This window comes from Polyodon spathula, chromosome 2 (assembly GCF_017654505.1).
Source record: "Polyodon spathula isolate WHYD16114869_AA chromosome 2, ASM1765450v1, whole genome shotgun sequence".
NCBI classification, from domain to species: domain Eukaryota; kingdom Metazoa; phylum Chordata; class Actinopteri; order Acipenseriformes; family Polyodontidae; genus Polyodon; species Polyodon spathula.
Window position 1 is genome coordinate 85,562,272 of NC_054535.1, and position 23,511 is coordinate 85,585,782.

Below are 23,511 nucleotides of genomic sequence, written 5' to 3' on the forward strand. Positions count from 1 at the left end.
CCTTTGTTAATTGCCTTTTTCTCGCCATTATGATAGCAATATACTTCTTCCTGCAGTACAATACTGTCCAAATAATGGCTAAGAGGGTGTAGTAACACAGTTAGTTCCACCACTGCTTTTATACAGACAAAGGGTTTGTAAGTAATCAACAAAAGTTGGGACACCTGTAGGAATTGTTAACATCAACTTTCAAGACTTAATTTACTTCCATTACTGCAGAACAGCTGTAAGTTGTTAACCCATTACTTGTTCCCTGAAAAAGGCCTTTTTGTATAACTCTGAAATGTACATTATTTTTCAGTTTTTGGTATCCTAAACATTTTTTTTAAAACTGCTGCTTACCTTTGTATCATTTCAGGTTATTTACTGGACTTGAACTCCTTAAATTTCAATAAAATCTGGAAAAATGGGGGTGTTCTAAAAATTTTGACCGGTAGTGTATATATATAATCTAGCGTGCAAGGGGAAAGGCAGCAGCTGGTAGGTGACGTTATCACAATCTGAAAAGACATAAGCCCGATATATGCTTCAAGAGAACCGGCTCTTTTGTACAGCTGTATCAGCGCTATGCTTCAGTGTGAGAGGTCCCGGGTTCAGGCCCGCCCTCTGTCTTTCTGTGGATTGTCTCGCCCTCTGTGATGCGCCTGCCTGAGTTAACTGAGATTGCTACTATATATATATATATATATATATATATATATATATATATATATATATATATATATATATATATAGACACACACACACACACAGTGCTCCCTCGCTATAATGTGGGTCTCGGGGGACACACAATATGAGCGTTATAATCAAAAAGCATTATAAACGGTGGGGGGGTGCCGCAGGACACAAAACAACACACATCTGACTAAAATACAAAATAACTCCCTCTGTATAATGCACATATAGTGAAGCAAAAATGTAACTTTTTTTCTGTGTTATAAAGTGCCAGCGCAGTTTTTCTTCAGTTCAGATACTGTATCAAAAGAGAGAGACAGGAACGGAAGTTAGCCTGAGAAGTTGTTTACAGTTTGAACAACACCGGTACTGTATTTACTGTAGAAATAATGCATTAATCACTAGTATAGGGAACTGGGGGACATGCTGTAGGAGCGTTTTATCCGAAGAGCATTATAATCGAGAGCCTTACAGTGAGGGAGCACTGTATATAATATGTATTTTAGCTGGCCCAGTTGAGGCATGTTGTCTTTTAAAAAAATATTTTTCAACTAACTGTTTAAGAAAATACATTTGTAAAACTACTAACGTTCCTATTCAAAGGGCTTTTGCCAATGAATCAATGGTTGAGTTTACATGTGTTGTTATTGACAGGTGAAGTAGTGATGCATTTGGCAGGAAAATTCGATAGAATCAGGTTTGTGGCTGACAAAAACGGCCACAGAGAGGGATAGGGTCAATCTCATTTACCCATGAGCATGGTGTAAAACAAGGGAAATCAACACACATTTGCACATCCAATCTAGACAGCCTTGGGAGCATATGTGAAAGGTGTCTGGCACAGATCTTTATAATCCTATGTCTTAGCTGGTTTTCAGCCATGGTGATCTGCAATACCTGGGCTGGATAGCTGCATTTTCTACACAAATTAATTACCTAATGCACCTTAATGAAATAGGAGATAAAGTATTTTAAATTATATTCACTGCTAACTAATTAACAATTCGGGTAAGATCAGTAAAGCAAAGTATAAAACGATCAGACACAAGGCATTTACAAACAACAGCTTTACTACACCAATTTAACACTGCACCTTTAAACAGTTTAATTAAATAAGATGTCACATGGCACACAACCATGGCTAATTTGCATATGAGCTCCGTCCTTTCCCCTTCATTTGCTTGATGTCAGGTTGACAGCTGCTCTTGTCGAGTAAAATATACTGAGCCCATGTAAACCGCAAGAGGAACAGGGTCATTTCTTCTTTGGCTTGAGCAAACTGTCTTGAGTAAAACTAGAACACACATGTAAACTCTGCCAATGTTGTTCTACAGAATCTCCCTTAAGCTTGACATACTTGTAACTGATTTTTTAAAACCCAATCAAAGTGAAACACAAAATGTGTGCACTATTTGTTATCCAACTCATTCAGGTTAAAATTTTATATTGTATATAAAAAATAAATTAAAAAAAAGTGACAAAAAATAAAGGAATAATACTCGGAAATCCAAAGCTGTCATGTTATGTTTTGTTCTATTCTGCTATTGTGAGTAACATTTTCTGGCAAAACCCATGCTTAAATTAGATAAAGGAAAGCTGGGCATTGCTCTTGTTTAAACAAGACAGACAGGAAATCTTACTAGCATCAGTTCAGCATCATCACTCTGCATTGCATTTTTTGCCCTGCTGGAATGTTTGAGTACACCAAAAAGCAATGGGCTTTTAAGCCTAGCAGAGGAAGAGCTCATCAGCGATTGTCTGCACATGCATGGCTATCGTAATATGCATCTGACTGTACAAGGTACAGACTGTCTGCAAAGAGATACTTTGAGTACTTTACTCTTGAAATGTTAACCCTGAAAGAGCTTGATACAAAGGCACTGTCTACATTGCTTAAGGTGAAATTGGAAACTTAAACAAAATGTAGGTTGATGGGACAGTGACTATTGTTTCAGTGTCCCCAGGGGACAGTAATGCCAGTGTCACACCCAACTGCCTGAGACCTTTCTGACATTACATCACATATCCAGTAACAGTTGGTTGACTGATTAAAGTGGTTCACCATATGAGAAATTAAGCTTGACCGACTCAAACCCATCTAGCCTTTGAACATTTGCTGAATTAATCCAATCCACTGTCAAATCATTAACAATGCAGATGGTTTTGTTCAATTGCAGTAATGCCTGTGCAAGCCCACTGTACCCTTGGGATGTGGCACCAGCAATAATAGAATAAAATAAAACCCTGTGTCGTGGCCATGGACAGAAATTCCTACCAGCCTATTTTAATGGGCCAATAATGAGTGGTATTTGTGGTGGATCTTCTTTGCTTCCTGTCTGGAGTCTGGGATCTAAACAAGGGTTAAACCACCTCAATCATAAATAGAATCTGTTTGACTTTAAAGTGGGAGAACAGTAGCAAAAGCAGCCTCAGGTTATGTTAGACTGTTTGAAGACAATTTCTGGGTTGTCAGGCTGTCAAACTGTCAGTTTCCATAGTTATTAGATGTTGACGACATACACTAATGGTATCTTTGAGGCCCTTCCCTTTTAAGGACAACATTTCTCCTGACCTCAAATTGATTCTTTAATGACCCTCTTGGTTAAGCTTTTACTAACCCTGTTGACAATGCCAAATATGTATTAATTTTCACTTAAGTTTGTTCCTGTTATACATGCTATTTTAAATTTCAAAAGGCATCTCAGCTAAATAGAGACATCACAACACACCAGAAGGTACACATTAACATAAAACCTACTGAATCAATGACTTTCTTTAGGCAGTCAATTATCAGTCTGGTAATGGCCATGCTTTTAACCCCTTTGTATTTATGTGCTATTTATTTTGCAATGTTAATTTACTGGCTATGGGAACATAAAGCTACCAATGAAAAGGTATTCAGTATTTAATGATACTGCTTTAACCCAACAGCCTTTTTTGCTGTGTTTATATTGTCAAGTTGTTACTCTAATGTCCTTTTCAAAGTGGTGTATCTCTTTATAAAGATTCTTAAAAAATAGCTAGTTAATTATTTTTCTTTTAAAGTTTTCAATTGTTTTATTTTAAGAATTTCAACTTTTCTTTCTGCAGTTTAGAAATTACAATCTGCTATTATTAATTCCACCAAACAGTACAGCCAATCTTAGCTATATACTTTTCATGATCATACCAGTACATACCACTTAACCCTTTACAATGACATTCTTATCTTACGTTTAATCTAAGAGATTGTAGAAGCACTAAATCTAAAATGGAGGTGGATAATGACTCATTTTCTAAATAAATATTGAATGTCTGAAATGACCTTGGCTGCCATTCTTTGTTAATTGGAGAACTGTTTTGGTTGATTTAGCAGACCAGGTAGTAACAAGATGAGTAACTTGAGCTTCAGCCCCATTATAAATGGCTTTAGTTGGCCTTCTTAAATCATTAGAAGACAACACCCCATGTCCAGCTGTACAACACCTGGTTGCCAACAGCAGAGCTTGATCAGTGGTTAATATAAAGGATAACAATTTGTACCCTCCCCTTTCCCATGCCACAATGCCATTTCTATCAAAAGGTTATGTCAAAGAACAATTACGAGAAAACTAAAACCTAGACGTAAGAAATAATACCCCTGAAAAAAAGAAATAGCACCATTCTTCTTCTAAATTGCTATCTTTAGAAACCACAGGAACCCTGGGAATCAGCAGTCTATATGATGACCCAGAAGGGCAAAATCTTTGAAGAAGGACTACAAATAATGCAATTTTATTACAAGAAATGTATATTTCCTGAAACAATACTTCAGATCACATGACAAACAATTATGTACAAATGTCATGAGGTTTATAATACTTAGCTAACATTAAACTAAACATGACTGACTTTACTATGCATAATCAAGCAAAAAATACTACCATGTAATATCAATAAGGGAATACAGATCTTCTTTAACAAAAAAAACAAACAAAAAAAAAACTGGGTCAACACTGTTTTGTATTAAGAATGATCGACACAATAATTCAAATATATTTATTTAAAAAAAAATCAAAAACAAAGTGTGACTTGTATGAAAAATGCCAATGTGAAAGGAGCTTGTGGGTCAGTCAGCTCAATGCAGGTTAAAACAGTTTGGACTGATACCACACTAGCACACAAAAAGATACAAACATGAAATCATGACATGCATTTCCAATACAATTTCTGTGTTGTACAGTAGTTTTCAATAGATGAAAACCTTGGGTTTTAGACTAAATAATCAGTCTAATGTTATGGAACTGGTTTTGACATTGAGAAAGAAATGAAGATAAGGTCTGAAAAAGGAAGAAACACTACAGTTGAATTCTCACACTATGATAAAGGTTGTTACTTCCATTTTTTAAGATAAAGGTTATATTCAGCATATGTGTTTTTCCAGGCCTTCAATTAATAACATCACACATTCAGGAATTAATTGCTCAGATCAATTGTACTGACATCATGTGAGAGAGTCCAGCTGTGCTTGTATAGTTTCTAGCTGTAAGATAAAATCACATTCTATAATTAAACAATAAACAGAATGACATCATTTGGGGCAGGGGGGATTATTGAAGAATGAAAGCCATTACCAACCTTGTTGTAAAAGTCAAGAAGTTCCTCATGGCTAAACTCCACAAACATTTTCTCAGAGTTCTAGATGGGGGGGAAAGGGAAAATTTTATATGAGGTAATAAATATATCTATATATATATTATAATATATATATATATATATATCTATATATATATATATATATATATATATAATAGATAGATATATAGATATATATAGATATCTATATATATATATTATATATATATACTTCAATAGTATACTTCAATTTCAAAACTTAGTTGTCTTCAATCTTCCAATCAAGTTCGCTCAGATCTGCCTAGTTCTAAAAACAAATGCAGACACGTCTTTCCACTGTTGAAACCTGTTATTAAAATAGAATCTGCTGCAAGTTATTAACAAACCACACAAACAAACATGTATTAGTAGACAGATTTTCATAGGAAGTTCACATCCTACCACATTGACCACTACTGTGCAGATAGATACCAAGACGACAGACATGTATTTTCTTCCACGGGGTAGTTGGGATACTTTAATTTCAACCAAACATATTCCCTTCCTTTTTTATCGTTTCCGATTGTGCCTTGGTTGTAAAAAGGCATGTTGTCCTCTTTCTCAACTAACTGTTTATAGGAAATACATTTTTAAAACTGCTAACGTTCCTATTCAAAGGGCTTTTGCCAATGAGCCAATACGTCTTTCTACAGAATTTCCCTTAAGATTAACATATTTGTAACTTAAGCACAGAAGTCATTTGAAAAGCATTAAACAAAGATGTGAAGAGCACTGCCAATGGTGCTTAGGCAGCCGCTTGGGGCCTGGTCGGAACTGTAATAAGACATGATGGGCCAGATTAGCTATAAGGACAATTTTGGGGCATTACATTATCATTCTGGGTAATGCATTCTGTGGACAAATATAATCTAATCATCTAGAGGAACGAGATTCGTTAGGAACTTGGCAGTCTTTTAAACACAGTTGCCTGCAGCGTGATACTTTAGGCTGAATAAAACAGCAGTGTAATTTGCTCCCCAATCAGATTTCACTTTCTGAAATACAGGTATCTAGATGTAGTATATAATATAGAAGATTAATACAGTATTAATACTATATACATATATATATATATATATATATATATATATATATATATATATATATATATATATATATATATATATACACACACACACATATATATATATATATATATATATATATATATATATATATATATATATATATATATATATATATATATATATATAAGCTTTGAATCAGCTTTATCATAACTAGTTTTTCAGGGTAAATACAGTATAATCACAATCTATAGCAAATGTAACCATTACTGGACATATGAAATGTTTAACGCAGGGCATGGGAGACAAGCTATGAATTAACCTTCAATATTACACATATTGATGGCTCTACCATGGTACTCAAATTGACAGTCTTTGAGAGCTCTTGGTGAAGCACAGATGCTGCTGTTATTTGTCCAAGGCTTGGGTTCATGCTTGCTTTGTTACAAAAGGAAAAGGGTTAAAAAAAGCTTTCAATGCAATGACAGCCACAGTCCTGACAGGCGTGACATTTCTAGTTAAACATGACGAGGCAACGCCAAAGCCCACCAATGAAGACAAGAGGCAGGAAATAACTAGACTAATATAATATTTATAATGATTTTTTTTCCCTTTTTACTATTACCTGCCATGAATCTCTAAAAAGCACTAAAGGCACCAAATGTTTTGTATGTCGCATCCAAGCCAGTGAGCAACTTTATATGTAACTTATGACTCATGGTCATGTAATCCTACACCCTTAAACTGGGGTATCAATAACAGAGTATGTTTTTAATTTAAACATTGCAGACATGAACTCAATATTTCAGAGGGTAATCCTTCTTATAAGACTTTCGCAATAATTGTACTGATATAGAGTGTTTATCATAATAAAAAGCGCTTCTCGTTAATTATTTGTTATCTTGCAGCAATACTGATAGCTTGCTTCAGTTTAAATAATTAAAGTAAAATGCTGTCACATTACTCAAGGTTTTCTCAAGAAACAGCAGGCCCTCATCACAGATTTAAAGCAGCTGGATATTCAGCTGGTTAGAGGTGTTTCATTTAGATAAGGAACACAGAATCTAAAAGAGAAAACTACAGTACACCCTTTCTTATCTCAGACTTCTCACAAAATATTTTCCCTCTGCTAAACCAAAAAAGTGGAAATGGTTTTAAAAATGCTTTTTAAATCACAGACAAGAGGAGGCCAATGTGTGGCCTAAATGTTTGATTGAAACTTTTTTTTTTTTTATTCTCCTTGCATGGACATTTAAAACACTGGTACAGTTTAAATTCAAGAGAACATTTCAAATTCTCTCTCACAATATGCTTATGGATGGATTATCAGATTTTAAGGTTAAAATCAACAAAGAAAAAACAACAAAAGAGTCTGATCTCTATAAAAAGTTTAGGTTCACAATTTAAGAACACAAAGTATTGATCCCTACCCCTTCACTACTCCTCACACACCAATGGAATAGAGAGACACCTGCTGGGAGAGACAGGGCAGTTGCAATTATTCCACAGAGCTAATACCCGTCAGGGGCTCCTCTCGGTTCAGCACTGCTTCCTGGCACAATTGTATCTCTCTCAAGTGGACCATCTTCCACACTACTCCAACATCACAGTCTCATTCCATTTGTCTTAGTAATTCTTTGATGAGCTGAGTCACTTCCCCTTAAAAATATACCAGAAAAATGTGTATGTCTCAGAAGATTGGAACTATGATACAAAGCCACTATGTCACCAGATCAGAAGTGGTTTTCAGTTTTGGAATGTTATGTGAAATACATTTAAATGGTTTCAGTACAAGTACTTGTGTAACAGCCTCCAAGGATTACAGCACATACACATGGACACCACTGTAACAGTGATTACAAGTCCGTTTTGGTCCAATTGTCTACCTGAGCCATAACAGTAACTGTAATACCATATATGCTTGATACAGCATCCAGTCAACCCTTATTCATATTTGCAGCCAGATTTACTGGCCAGTGGTTAATAAGCACCCCCCATTCATTTTGCTGAAATATTTTAAAATATTATGTTCCTTGCAAAATGTGTTTTACCAAGGTGAATCAAGCCTGCAAATAAATCTTGTCTTCTTCGATAGGTTAAAAAAAAAAAAAGTCCATGTCTCAGCCTTCCTGTTTCATGGCAAAAAAAAAAAGAAAAAAAAGCTTTTTTTCATGGAAATGTACTGATGTTGCATTACTTGAGGAAAAAAATAGACTAGACAGCAGATAGGTGACTCCCTAAGCTCATTCTATCAGTGTATCCCTGCTCTGGAAAGTCAGGTCTCTTCTTCAGATGAAAGCTTGTGATTAATTATTGTTTAGTTAGTCCAATAAAAGGTATCACATCTCCTTCTCTTTGTCTCACATCACTGGACTGATATGGCTACCATTTCATCTAGTAAATCTATATCTATATAAGTTTATTTTTGTTAAATCTCCTTACAAAAACGGTTGAAAGCACTGCAATGAATGAATTAATTACAGTATACAGTTTTATACAAACTCAGTACATCTCTGTGGCAGAATGGGCCGTGTTATTCAGCATACAGAACTCTGAAATGTGGGGCTGAAAACTGCCACAGCAGTATGTTTATTAAATAAAAACAAAAGACTTTTCAAACAAAACAAAAGGACACATGGGCCAAAACAAAAGGTTCACAAAACCAAATACGAAAAGTTGAATCAAATGAGTACCTGAGCTCTGTCTCCGAGTCTTTCTCCTTCTCCAACCAACCCCTAATGAACCCAGAGTAGGTCATTTTATCCTGTGGCTGGAGCCTTAACTACCCATCAATCAAGCAATTACCTCATTAAGGCTCCAGCCACATTCTTCACAAGGATTTTATGGATGGGGAAGTAACCCCATCATTGCCACAATACACAATTCAAAATAATAATGCATAATGCAAATACATACACAAAATAACAATAATAATAATAGACCCATAGTGCCGAAGGACAACACAGATCTGAATGGCTCCTCTGCAGACCTGCAGGAGCCCTATCAGCCACAGGGGTCTCTGGTACATGGTGAACTGTGGATTGCCCTGCCGACCTAATCCCTCCCTACCCAGGCAGCGCTCGGCCAATTGTGTGCTGCCCCCTAGGGGCCCCAGGTCATGGTCTGCAATGACATAACCTAGATTTGAACCTGCGATCTCCAGGCTATAGGGCGCATCTTGTACTCCACACGGAGCACCTTTCCTGGATGCGCCACTTGGGAGCCTCTAAATACAAGCTTAGGATAGTGACCCCAAACATTAAACTTCAAGCAAGTTTTAAATAACATTCGTAATGTTCTCGCCTGTTATTTATAAAATACAGTTTTAGAGGAAAAAACAATCACAATTAAATTGATTGTTTTATTCATATTATAAGACTACTGTATACACTGTATTTAATCAAAAGTCAATCACATTTGTCTAATCACTGTATTTTGAAAGAAAGAAAGTATGCTTCTAAACATTTAATATTCTCATAAATCATAGGAAGGGGTGAACTACTACTTTTTAGAAAACAGGTTTTGCAGACCCGATCAGCACCTGACAGTGCCATGCCTGTGGAATAAACAGAGATTGCTGTTTGACAGCAAGAAACCCTTCTTAAAGGTTTTTATTTTAATTGACAATTTCAAAAGAAACCATACTGAGAGTTCCACTGGGCTAAGCCTCATGTTAAAACACTGTTTTGACTGTTTAGATAATAAGAGTCAGGTCAAATTAAAGAAGTTCAATCAAATTAGATGCATATAAAGAAACCGTAATGAGAGCTCATTTAAAAAAATATATCACAATTTAGATTTATATAAAGTAATTTCTGCTATGCTGAGATTACTTTATAGATTGAAATGTATTCGTACTAGCATTTTAACCATACTTTTCAAGAGTGGACATGGTGACTGACAATTGATATTCCTAATCTCCATAACACCCCACTGTGAAGAATACCTTAACTATTCCAGTTGCTTGGTACACTTTTCTAGTAGGTCCTGGTGTCCCTGTCTCTTTGTATTCAGTTTGTTAATGTCACTGCTTTCCTGAGCTCACTAAAAAGACTGCATGGGGTGTTGACAATAGGAATCCATCTAGATCCTGTTCTATTTGTGCATAACAGTCTGGCTTTCTGAGTGTCTCAGCGCAACATCTTTTTTTTCTCCCCACGTCAATGTCATTCATGCGTCAAGCTCAAATATCAGTGCCATTTACTCTGACCTTACTGGGGGCATGGCTTCTGCAGCTTTGTGTCTGTGTGTGAAAAGTCTTAGCTAGCATGTTAACAAGAGAAATGGGAATGTTTGTAGGAAACAAGAGTTTTGTGTCAAAGAGCGCACTCGCGCAGGTCTAATGTTTGGTCAGAGTATGGTTCAACCCAGCAAAAAAAACACATAAAAGCTACAGTTAAAAGTAACAGAATGAATTATTGGTACAAGCTAATAACACCTTTGCCTATATATATATATATATATATATATATATATATATATATATAATATATATATATATATAGATATATATTATATATAATATATATATTATATATATATTAGCAATGAGAAACACTGAAACTTGCATGAAGACCACATGCAGGACCAGCAAAATGATGTCTTGGATATCTTGGGCAACACATGCCAAAAAAACATCAATGCCTCTTAGTTAAAAAATTAAAAGTTAAGGAGAAGGCAGTTCTTAAACAAATAGCAGATCAGTCTGGAGAGATCTAATCATCATTCCCTAAGGGATCTAATCATGTTTCTCCAAAATAGTTGTTATACTACTGGTGTACTATCCCTACTGCCAGTGAAATGTACACGCAGTTCATTCTAAGCGTAATGTGTCTCTACCAACATCCGTGAAAGAAAAACATAAAATAACACACAGTTAAATATCCCCTAGCACTCCCTGAAAACAGTCAACATAGAAAAAGAAGTTACAAATTACCTCTAATCACCTGGTTTAAACAGCTGGGAAAGGGCTATTTTATTTCCTCTCCACAACTGAATTAGCAACAATATAACAGATACAGCATTCAAGAAGCCTCAAGCCATTTGTCTAAAGCAACCTTATTTGGTTTCCACAGAAACCATCCAATTCAAACTGCATCAAGCTTGGATCAGTGTTAATACTACTATGACTACTACTACTACTACTACTAATAATAATAATAATAATAATAATAATAATAATAATAATAATAATAATAATAATAATAATAATGTTTCTTAAATAGTTTTTCAACAACCAAAATGTTCACTCAAACCTAACACCACACGTTTTATACAAAGCAGGTCTGAGTGCTTTTAAACAAGCCGAAGAGTTACCAACCAGAATTAATGTCACACGCTTGCAGCCTAATATTCAGTATGGCTGTTTTTTCATTTAATTCACCATCACGGTTTATGGATCTATTTTGGACACTGACATGTAGCTAGTAATAATATCATACCGGTACTAGGGACAGTAAACAATTTAAATGAACTGGACCACTGCAGATGAGATGAGGTAATGACATACAAAGCTTCTACTGCAAGGGCTGAATACATATTACTGTATTAGGTAATAACATGCAAATACAACACCAATTATACTGAAAGGATAAAAACTGTATCAAAAGAAAACTTGAAAAAGTCAAATAGGATGTATGTGTAAAACCAAGAACAAAATAACTGTTAAGTCAGTTATTACAGCAATCCATTACTGTTATTAGTGGCACCACTTACAGAAACACAATCATCACTGGAAGACTATAATCCTTAAATAAAACAAGTGCACAGACCTTAAAACAAACCCGCCAGGAACTGAATAAACACCATTAATATTGTAGGCAGGATGAACAAAGCAACCTCTGTAATTTAAGAACATGAATCCCAATTAAAATGGAAAACAACGAATGTGTACAGTGTAATCTGAGTAAAGAATGCCACACCAAAGGGAAGGTTTAGGGTTACATGAGCAGGCTTTTCCTTTGCTACAATAACCATCTTCTGTTGTGGCTTAACTTTCAAAATTGCACCACACTTTACATCAGACAACATGCAGCCTACACCTCTGCCTTCAGACAAGCGGAATCTGGTTTAGTTTAGAACAACAAAACACCATTAGCCTGGCCTGTCTGTCTGTCCGTCCATGTCCATACAAAAAAATATATACAATATAGAGTACAACAAAAACTGTAAGACAGGCCCCAAAGTGCTCTAGAGTGCTAATGTATTGTCTACATTCAGACATGTCAGTATCAATCAATTTGCATTAATAATTAATCATATCACTATTATATTATCATTAACCCCCCCCCCCCCCCCCCCAGCCTTAAAAACGAATAGTGATTTCAAATTAAAATAAGTATAACATGTTTTTGATTTGTTTTAGGAGGGTTAATAAATCAGTATGTTTGCTATAATGAAATTAATAATAATAATAATAATGAAAATAATAATAATAATAATAATAAGTTTCATCACAATAGGGTAAATGTTGTGTAATTCCTTCGCATTACAAAAAAATGGCATAATTAAAAAAACAGGATTAATTTAATCTGTTTCATAAAAGCATTCCAATTTACACTGTCCATCTCTGAATTATGACATACTGTATGTATGCATGTACACACGTATGTCTGCCTCCACTTTATCCCTAGTGGGGATAATGTCATTTTTATCCTGCAGTTTCTTTTAATCTGTGAGCTTGAAGTGTGTATGACCTTGGTACTGCATTAGCCACTGCATTTTGTGTTGAGATTTTACAATTTTTTTTACATGCAATTACAACCTGCACTGTCCTTCTTAATTATCTTTCTTTTTCAATTCAACACTTTAGCATGCAGATTATTTCTGATAAGGCAGAACTGTTCAATCAAAGTTGAACTTCTACACACATTACCGCTAACAGAGCTTTTTAAATTTTTTTTAATTGAAACAAAATATTTACTCAAATCAATTCCCAGTCAAAGAAAGACCTCTGATCCAACCTCCTTTATTTTTTTTCAGTTTCCATGACTTCTTGCCTCCTCTAGATTTAATAACGAGTGCCTGGGTTTTAAGAACCATTTCAACAAGGCTTTGAAAGATCATTGACTCAGTTGTACTGTTCTGTATCTGCTGATTCTCATCTAGAGGTCATATTTGTTAACCAGCTTTGTTTTTATATGTCTGGAGAGCATACTTTGTGCTTCCAAAGTGAAGTGGCTCTTTTAAAGCCACTCGGGAGCCTCTAAATACAAGCTTTTTAATACAATTTTTTTAATTATTTTTTATTGAATGAACATAAAATCAGAACATTATATTTATAAGATACACATCATTGATTCATTATTTATGTATTTATTATTTATGCAAAAAGTTAACCAGTTGAGACCGTGGCTTCATTGGCAAGGGGGAGGTGGTAAGCAATTTAAGAGGATAGTGACCCCAAACATTAAACTTCAAGCAAGTTTTAAATAACATTCGTAACGTTCTCGCCTGTTATTTATAAAATACAGTTTTAGAGGAAAAAACGATCACAATTAATATTTATGTTAACCAGCTTTGTTTTTATATGTCTGGAGAGCATACTTTGTGCTTCCAAAGTGAAGTGGCTCTTTTAAAGTGCTAACCTAGGCCTTTCTTGTGGTATGAAGCAAGCGATGTCTGAAAGAGCCGACCACAAGACAGACAACAGGACTGTCTCTGGAACTCCTCTTTTTAAAGCAATTATAAAAAAAAGTCAATTTCTATTCTGTTACTGACTCATACGGTGTATCTAATAACCATTTAAAGATTGCCAAATGAGTTTACATCAACCTATTGAAGTCTTCAGAAATACTGTAAACAAAGCAACCTTGAGGAACTAGGACAGTAAAATCAGAACACTGCAACATGTGATGCCAAGGTATTTAACACCAGTAAATAAAGGTTGAAGGGTGGATCAAGGGATTATTTCATGCAGTAAAATGTCCTGAGCTGAAGGCAGGGGAATTTAATATAATGTGAGGGTTCTATTGCTATTAGAAAATGTTTGCTAAAAAAAAGTTTAAAAACTACATTTAAAGTTTTTGTTTGTTTTTTTTCACGGTTTTATGCTGCACTAGTTTTAGTTACTCATGAATACAAACGTTTTCCTCAATATTTCATGAGTAATGCAGTTTGCTCAGAATGTGTGGTTGTAGCTTCCAGGCTTCATTATCCCAGTTAAAATGGTGAATTAAGAGGCTTAAATATTAAATTGAGTTCCTCAGTATTTTTACTGTTTTTTTTTTGGTTTTTTTTTAAAGCTGCCATGTTTGTGTGCTGTATCAAGCTTTAAATTATCAGTAGTAGGCAATATTGCATCGTGGCAATTTCCAATAACCTAAACAACAGCTTTATACTAAAATAAATAAATAAATAAATGATAATCTTCTACTTATATGGAGCTGTTCTTCAGTCAGGCACCTTGTGCACAAAAGTGAACATGGTTTGTGATTGTTTTGTTTTTATCTACTTCTTTAAAAAAAAAATGTAAAAGAATAAAACTATCAGTAACGTTTTAATTTTTTTATTAGGATCTGTGTGCAGGTTTGTGCATATCTGTACATTTTAGCATTTACGGTACTGTTAGGTCCCAATACTAATTTATTAGCCAAGTATAAAACAAAAACAAACCAAAAAAACAAGTTTGGTAACAAAAAAAAAAAAACATGGTGATCGTGCTCTTTGTTCAGTATTTATTCACACTGTGTTCATAAAGTTTATTCAAATACTCCTGTCGTTGTTAGAGAAGCATATTATGATATGTTGAAATAAAATTACCGAAAGTAATCAGTCTGCAGCCAGTAGTTTGATTTCTACGACTTTCAAACCAGAGACTATAATAAACTCTAGTAATATATTTGCTATTATTGTGGTTACTGTATTGCCGCTGACTGACCAAATACCATTTTCAATTATTTTGTTGTTCTTTATTTGCTAAACTAAATTGAAATAGACAGATTGAACTATAGGACAGCGAATAAGCAGCCTTTACTCTACATGATTTGAAAGACACCATTCAAAGGTACTAGAATGGAGATTTTCCTTCATCAAGTAGAAAAAAGGCAAATTACATAAATGAATATTTAGATATTTGCTGGTGAACTGATTTGCAACAGAGATTAAACAGTGCTTGAAATAAAACACTTGTGGTCCTTTATTAGCTGCTAGAGAGCTTATATTGACCAATTGTAGTTGTGCAAAGGAATTGTCACTGTTTAACTGGCTGTTGACCAGCACTGTGCCCTCTTCACAAATCTTTAAGGACTGTGATAAGGATTTGGGTCTAAAATAACAACTGTCCTTATCTTCAGACCTTTTCTCACATTTTTGAAATTACTGATTAACCTAAGAGAATGTTTTTAAAGACTTCAAAAACAGCCAATAAAAAAAAAAAAAAAAAAAAAAAAAAAAATCTTAAAACTTTTTAAAAACGTTTTGTGAATAGCGACCATCTTCATATAATAATCTTGGTTTTTTTATGCTTCGGAGTGGTCTAGTTACCTTTGGCTGATACTGATATTGATATTGTATTTTTTGTGGCTCAAAGTAAAATTGTTGCCACAGGCTATAGATTTTTGTTTTCTGGTGCACCTTATAATAAGTAAACTCATAGGACTAAAATTCACAGACTTAGTACGGAAGTAATTTGTCATCGAAGAGCTTTCTGTGGTATCTTAAGTACACTTGACTGTAGCATCATGGGAGTGGAAGGATTTTTTTTTAATTGAATCACAGGTACACTTTACCTGCAGTGTCTCCAGGGTAGAAGTGTTTCTCAGGAAGTACGGCACACATTCTTACAGGCACAATTTCTGTAGGTCCTCAAGCGTTATTAGACATTGACTTCTCACTGCTGTCTTTATACAAATAATACTTAGGGCAGTGTGTACTTTCAAAATAGTACATCGTGTGACCTATGTAACCAATGGAAGCATTGTGACATGAATCCACTTTTGTTTGTAATTCTATAAAACCTTAAAGGTTTAATATCTTATGTTGCAACAATGAAAAAATCACACTTTTATACAGGTTTAAAACGTAATATGAGTTTCTCAATAATTTACTTACAACAGCACTTCTGGCAAAAACAACCAATAACCTTGCCAAGGTTACCACATCTAACGTGAGACCTGAAAATAATACTGCAAGGGTAGCATACATATTTCATCCTACAGATTCTGCAGTTAAAGCTGAAAATGCAAAGCAAAGTCATTTTCTTGATTAAAAATAATACATTCCAAAGGAAACAAATTATCAGTGGCATGCAGGCATTTTGACAGATTCTGGCTGCACCAATAGGCATAGCACATGAGAATACAATTTAGTGGAAAAAATCATGGAATTATCATATTGCACATATTGTACAGTAAATACTAAACAGACAATCCTCTTTTAACTTTCAACAAAACATGATAATTAAAATATGCTCACAGCATGCCAATACATGCCAGTTAGAACCAATTAGTAGCTAACATATTTAATGAAACTGAATTAGATTTTTTTTTTTTTCTGTATTCAAACTATATCACAATATAAGCATTTGTTTGACTGTAAAAAAATAAATAAAATACAAATACAATTCTTCTACAGAAAAAAAGCCTACAGTTTCACATGCAATAAGGATACTGGGACACATTTAATCAACATTCACATTATCCTGTATCATTTAGGAAAGATAACTAATTTCTTTCTTTAGGCTTTCTTCTTAATCCAGGAAATAGGCTTTTTTGGCCTGTCATCATCACTCTAGCTTTAAAAAAAACGTTAATACATTTTTCACGGTAGGTTCATCCTCCCCCTTCCACCTCAAACAAAGATGAGCCAGTTGCAAAAATAATATTGTTGCTAAGCACAAGATGTACTTTATCCAGCAGTTAGAGGGTTAACACATCAGCAGAATTTACATAAATACATACATATATATATATATATATATATATATATATATATATATATATATATATATATATATATATATATATGAGACACATCTCATTTAATAAATCTCTGGGATAGGCAAATTACCCTTTTAATGTGCCAATATAAATCACATTAACACAGCAAACTATAAAGAACTCTTCCCATCAATTACACAAAATTTCATTTTGTCTGCCCTTCTAAGTATCTGGGGTCCCTTTTGCATTCCTGAGCACATATTTGATTTGGCATACCTGATTTTAGTCATGTGTCTGTTTAAAACATTTTGGAAAACAAAGAAAAACATTATTCTGTAAACTGGACTCTAAACATGAAGGACTAGGTACAGGGATTTGACTAAATAAAATTTAAAAAATCCTGCACCAGGACTGCACATATTTGACGTGACAAGTCATCAAGGTGTTTAATGCTTCTCATTAAAATCTGTTCTCCAGAATGGCCCATAAAGTAATGACATTTGAGAATCATTGCCATGAAACATCAGTCATTTACAGTCTTGAATATGAAAGCAAAGGCAGAGGGCCTACTGTCAGCAATTGGTCAACAGATCTGCCTTTCCCATTGAGACACTATTTCTTCTTTGTGCAATCCCCTTTATATAGAACTCCCCACCCTCCCAAAAAAATGACAAGGAGCTGACAAAAGAAAAATAACGATACCTGGTTTTTATATGAAAAAAGAAGCAATTTAATAGTAATTAATGCATTTATTCCAACATATTTCTAACCTTTTCTGTTCAAAAGCAATCCAAACGCATTACATCCTCACTTTAGGCTGTAGCCTGGACGTCGCCGGTGCGAGTCTGGGCTATTCCACAGCCGACCGTGGATGGGAGTTCCCAGGAGGCGGCGCTCAATTGGCTGAGCGTCGCTGGGGGGGGGGGGGGGTCTAGGTCGGCCAGGGTGTCCTCGGCTCACCGCGCACCAGCGACCCCTGTAGTCTGGCCGTGCGCCTGTGTGCTTGCCTGTTAGCTGCCCGGGAGCTGCGTTGTCCTCCTACACTGTAGCTCCTGGGCGGCTGCATGGTGAATCCGCAGTGTGTAAAGAAGCAGTCTGCAGACGGCGCACACTTCAGAGGACAGTGTGTGTTTTCACTGCTCCCGAGTCAGCGCAGGGGTGGTAGTGGTGAGGTGAGCCTAAATAATAATTGGCCATTCCCAAATTGGGAGAAAATAAAAATATTTGGCAACGACTAAATTAAAAAAAAAAAAAAGCAGTCACAAGCTATTACTTAGCAGGGATCCACAGTAAACCTGTTATAGTAAATTCACAGATGCCACAGCCAAAACAATCTGTGCTACGCTAGCTTTTATCGTTCTGGAGACTGTCTAACACAACAGTAGCTGATGGTGCTGTTCTGCCCATCCTGCAATATTGTTAAAAAAACAGGTAAGTTCTAAAAAATAATACATTCATATATCAAAACATAATTGTTATGATCACATTTTTAACAATTTAATAGTGTCACCAACCGTGCCAATGCACTCATTCACTTTATCATTTAACTATATAATGGAATAATGACTATGAAAATGATACATTGCATTTACCTCAAACACATGATAACTGTTGGATTTGTGATTTCTTTCTGTATAGAAATGCTCCAATGTGAAACAATGAACATGCCATTTTCTTGCAGGTGGGTTATATACCTGTAGCAAAATAATATTTGATGCAAACAACCAAGTGATTCCTAAATACCAGTAATTGAGCACATAAAAACAAACCTCATAAGAAATAAGTTGGATTTGTATAATATAGTAGAATTTGTCTACTTTAGATTTCAATATTCTTAAGATGAACGCAGTAGAGAGCTTGCTTTTATAAACATCCAGAACGTAACTACTGATAGAACTAACGGCATAGCCCAACAGTCAATAAGATAGATTTATTGACCGATCCTGAGTAGCATGGAAGGTTTCAAGAAAGCAGTATATATTGTTCAGGCAGTTCTGAGTTATTTCATATATTACTGTCTGAAGACAGAAATAAACAAGGCAAAATGGAATTGTGAGAAACAAAGTATGGGCTGCAAACAACAGAGAATGAATTGCCAAGGATTTACATCAGTGACAGCACGTCATACGAGCCTACAGAGCTAAGCCTACATGTACTTTTGTAAAAGTAAAAAAAAAAAAAAGCTTACCTTATGTCATGCTTTCCAAGGTCTACTGTATTGCTACTGGCTGATGTCACCTCAAAATGGGTGGGATTCTGTGTCTTCAACCTGCAAGCTTTCTTCTGTCTGTCAAGTTTTAATGTATTTGTATGGGTTACACGACGCGAGTTTGAGGCTAGCCTCTACCACTCATAATTAGATTTAATCTTGTCGTGTCTGTTGGGAGGCAGGTTAAGGATCACATGTGACGACTCGCTTAAGTTTCAATTTCCACAGAGTACGTTGTAGATTCTCTTTTTTTTTTTTTATTTATTTATAAGCCATTTTCCTTGCTTTCAATTGAGAAAAAAATAATAAAAAATAACAATAAAGGTGTATATATTTAGCCTCCCCACTTATTATTATTACTTATTGTACTTATAGTGTGTGAACTATGCATCAGCTGCAGAGCCAGTTACAACAACATCTCACCCGAAAGACGGAGCACAAGGAAGTTAAATGACTTGGGGGCAAGGTCACTAGCTGAGCTGGGATTTAAACCAGGGACCTCCTGGTTACAAGCCCTTTTCTTTAACCACTGGACAACAGCCTCCTATTAAAGTCATGAGCTAATACTAATTTACATTTATCTACAAGATAGTTCAAGCAGTCCCATTTTTTCAATGTTCAAATAGTTCTAACACTGATTACCAAAATACTCAAGAATACATGTTTAGTGACCAATAATAGTTCCACGCCTAAAACTGTTCTGCACTACAAGTAAGACATGTACAAAATATCAGTACTAACAGACTAATAAAATAATGGTCTGTGGGGAAGAAAAAAAAAAACCTCTAAAGGGAAAGGTTTGGAACAAATGCCTGACAGTGTCTTCCCCACAGAGTCGGCTTGCTGTTGGGAAGCGATGATGAGAATGAAGGCCTGGATGAATGACCACCTGAAACTGCGCTTTTCATTTTTTCTATGTCTGATCTTTACACTCAGTTTCACTTCAGTGACATTTTACGGTTCACAGAATCTGGCTTATCCAGAATTCACAGGAATCATTCTGACAGTACACATTTATGTCTGCTGAAGGATGTCACAATGCCTTTTACTTAACAGGTTGTTTGTTTTTTTTGTATCTACATCTATAAGGTTTTGGTCCACCATGAAGTAATTTGTCAGTGTTTTCTAAAACTGGGTATATATTTCTAATGAGCAGGTGCATGGGTTAATTTATTTCAGTGCAGCCTACAAATGCCGTTCTGCATGATTCACTTAGCTAGTATAGAAATTGTGACAACCTACATTGCAATGTACTAAAGACAGTTTATCAAATTGCTTATGGAACTCGTTTTTTGTGATATAGAAGAAAATAAAATGTGCTTTAGAATACAGTAAAGGAGCCCGATTATGAAGAAAGTTCCTTCATTAAACATAGTTCACACGACTCCCTTATGGCATCTATCTTAAGTCACAGGTCAAAGTGAATACAGCCATTAAGTTTTTTCCCTGAGGAATTTCTATAACACTGAAAATATAAAGTTGCTTGATGGTTTAACAGATATTAGTAGTTGTAGTGGCAGCGGCGTATTTTCAAATTCATACAAGTTCAGGGGGTGCTTTATTGAAAATGATAGAATTATTAACTAATAAGTTAAATATATCACAAATGTAATTGTTCCTACTGTTGCAGAACAAAGAGCATTATACCTTAAAGCAAAAACATGTACATAAAACACTCAATGAGCCATAATGTTATAGGTTAAAATCTTCCAAGTGCAAACTAGATTAACACCACCTGCCAATTTCATAACCTGGTGAGGGGACAAGCTGTGTCTTCAGGAGGAGGTAAACAATTCATGTAGGTACGATCTCATGACACAACCTATGATGATAACATATTCAGCAGAGCATGGGTGGATACTGAGTTTTAAAAAAAAGAGCTTGGCAAGAAGAATATCCGTGTTAATAACAAAGCCAACGGACACATAGAAATCAGGAAACTAATGGTGCATTAACGCTATAAGGATGCATTTGTGGCCATAATTCATTTATTTTTTAACCGCTGAATTAGCCGATTTATTGGCAACATCTCACTGATTTAACAAGAGCAAGCTAGAAAAAAGCATTGTTATTGGTTGATTTTGTGACAATACGTTTACATAATCATTTCTCACAAATATAAGGCAGGTGTGTGAGATAAAGTTTTTGGTTTTGGAAAAAATAGAAAGCTGTAAAATAAAAAAAAATAAATACTGTAAATGGAAAGTAAAAAATCTCATACAACAGATGTAGGAGTAAGTTTCCAGTGACCTGTACACTTATCTCAGCTGAACAAACATTACAATATTAAAGGTGGACCACTGTTTTGCATCTCTTCTCGGAAGAGGAACCATGGGGTTTGCTCATGAGGTTATCATTCTCTGGCACTAGTATATTTGCAAAGCCTCAAAGAAATGGGAGTCTGAAGAGGGACTGAAAGTAAAGACACCACGCAAACCGCAGCAACACTGGAAAAGCTCTGTTCAACACACCTGCAGGATGTATCATCCTTGAACTTCCTGTCCCAGGACATGTTGATGGAAACAGCATGCAAACATCCAAGACTCTCTCATACATAATGTACCTCGCCCTTTTCCTCCAGTGCACAGTAGTAAGGACAAGTGATTCCCAGACAATGGGAATTAATAAAATGCTTCCTGTACCAGCTCTTGTTCTAATAAACAAGAGTGCTCAAACATCTGTGTTAACACTACTCTCAGCATAATTCTTGGAACAAATCAATTAAGGACAGTAAAATGCATTCTCATTGGTGTTAACAGGAAGCTATAATAGAGGCCTTCTCAACTTGCAGGACCTTGAATGATTATCTTGGCAACCACGGACAAGCAGCTACTAGCCCTATGCTTACTTCATACATGTCATGCATATTTCAGTAATACATTACAAATACGTGTTATGGTAAAGTGTATTCCTATGCACTCATTCAATTTCAAAGACATTCCCTGACAATAAATTAATAAGAAACCTATAGCAATACTCAAAACACAATTTGATGATACGGTTATAATGGTGCCAACTTCCTGATTGATAAGAACCATATTTACTGTAAAATGGACAAGGATTGTTTGAATCATTTGTAACCATAGAGAATAAAGAACTACTCTGCACATAGTACACAAACATTACTTCCTGTGTGTGGTGAGTCATCATGGAGATATGACATGTCTGGGCATGCACTTTGAGTATTGACTTGCATATATAGGATGACCAGATTTTCAAAGTTCAAAACCTGAACACATTGTTAATAATTGATAAGACTAATTAAGCTACTTAAATGTAGGCTGTTTTTATGGTTATTTAACTAGCCATTCTTTCACTCTTAGTATTATCTTTTTTTAAACCAACTAGCTAATTTCAGTACACTCCTGGGTGCATAATTTGTGGCTAATTAGGTTAACTAGCCACCCCACGTATAAACACCATTTGGGGTTGTATCGGTACTGCTACTTTTATATTGGGTTTTATTATTATTAACCCAAATAATAATAATAATTATAATTCTTATTTAATACATTTAATGTTTGTAAATATTAATAATAATAATAATAATAATAATAATAATAATAATAATAATAATAATACATTCAATCATTACAAATACGTTTACGTTTTGGCATTTTTCTTTTTTGGGTGCTTGCAACCTCTTGCTGCTCTGCCTAGTGTCTGGGATAAATCACGGCAGAACTGCATAGCTGCACAATTACCATCTTACACATACAGTGGTTTGCAGAAGTATTCACCCCCTGCAAAGTTTTCACATTTTGTTGGTCTCTGAGCATACTCCACGTCTCTTTCAAATTAGACTTTACATGTAGAATCTACACAAACTACTCCACATTGATAAAGTTAAAAAATGCATATAGAACATAAATAAGTAAGATTTACATAGAAAAAACAGAGTAATCTCAGTTGCATAAGTATTCAACCCATTTGCTACTGCAGCCCTATATCAGCTCAAATTCAAATGATTTGTTTGAAAGGTCACAAAATTAGTGAAATGGTTTCAGCCTGTGTGTACTTAAAGTGGTTTAACTTGTAGATTATTTCCCTCAGGTATATAAAGACTTTCAAGCTGCAACTCATCTAGTCATCC

General features: G+C 35.1%; 1 protein-coding gene across 3 annotated transcripts in view; it reads right to left on the reverse strand.

Moving 5' to 3' along the window:
- The window catches only part of LOC121302724 (COMM domain-containing protein 10-like), an 87,483-nt gene that overhangs the window by 10,818 nt on the left and 53,154 nt on the right, over positions 1 to 23,511 (reverse strand). Inside the window, exons 6-7 of one of the 3 annotated variants that reach the window (XM_041232842.1) lie at positions 5,272 to 5,331; positions 4,556 to 5,196 (exon numbers count right to left, since the gene is read on the reverse strand). In XM_041232842.1, the coding sequence (XP_041088776.1) occupies positions 5,173 to 5,196; positions 5,272 to 5,331 (84 nt within the window). In that variant the 3' untranslated portion in view covers positions 4,556 to 5,172. Of the gene's footprint in view, positions 1 to 4,555; positions 5,197 to 5,271; positions 5,332 to 23,511 lie in introns of those variants that run through there. The other 2 variants (XM_041232833.1, XM_041232851.1) reach the window with 2 other exon arrangements.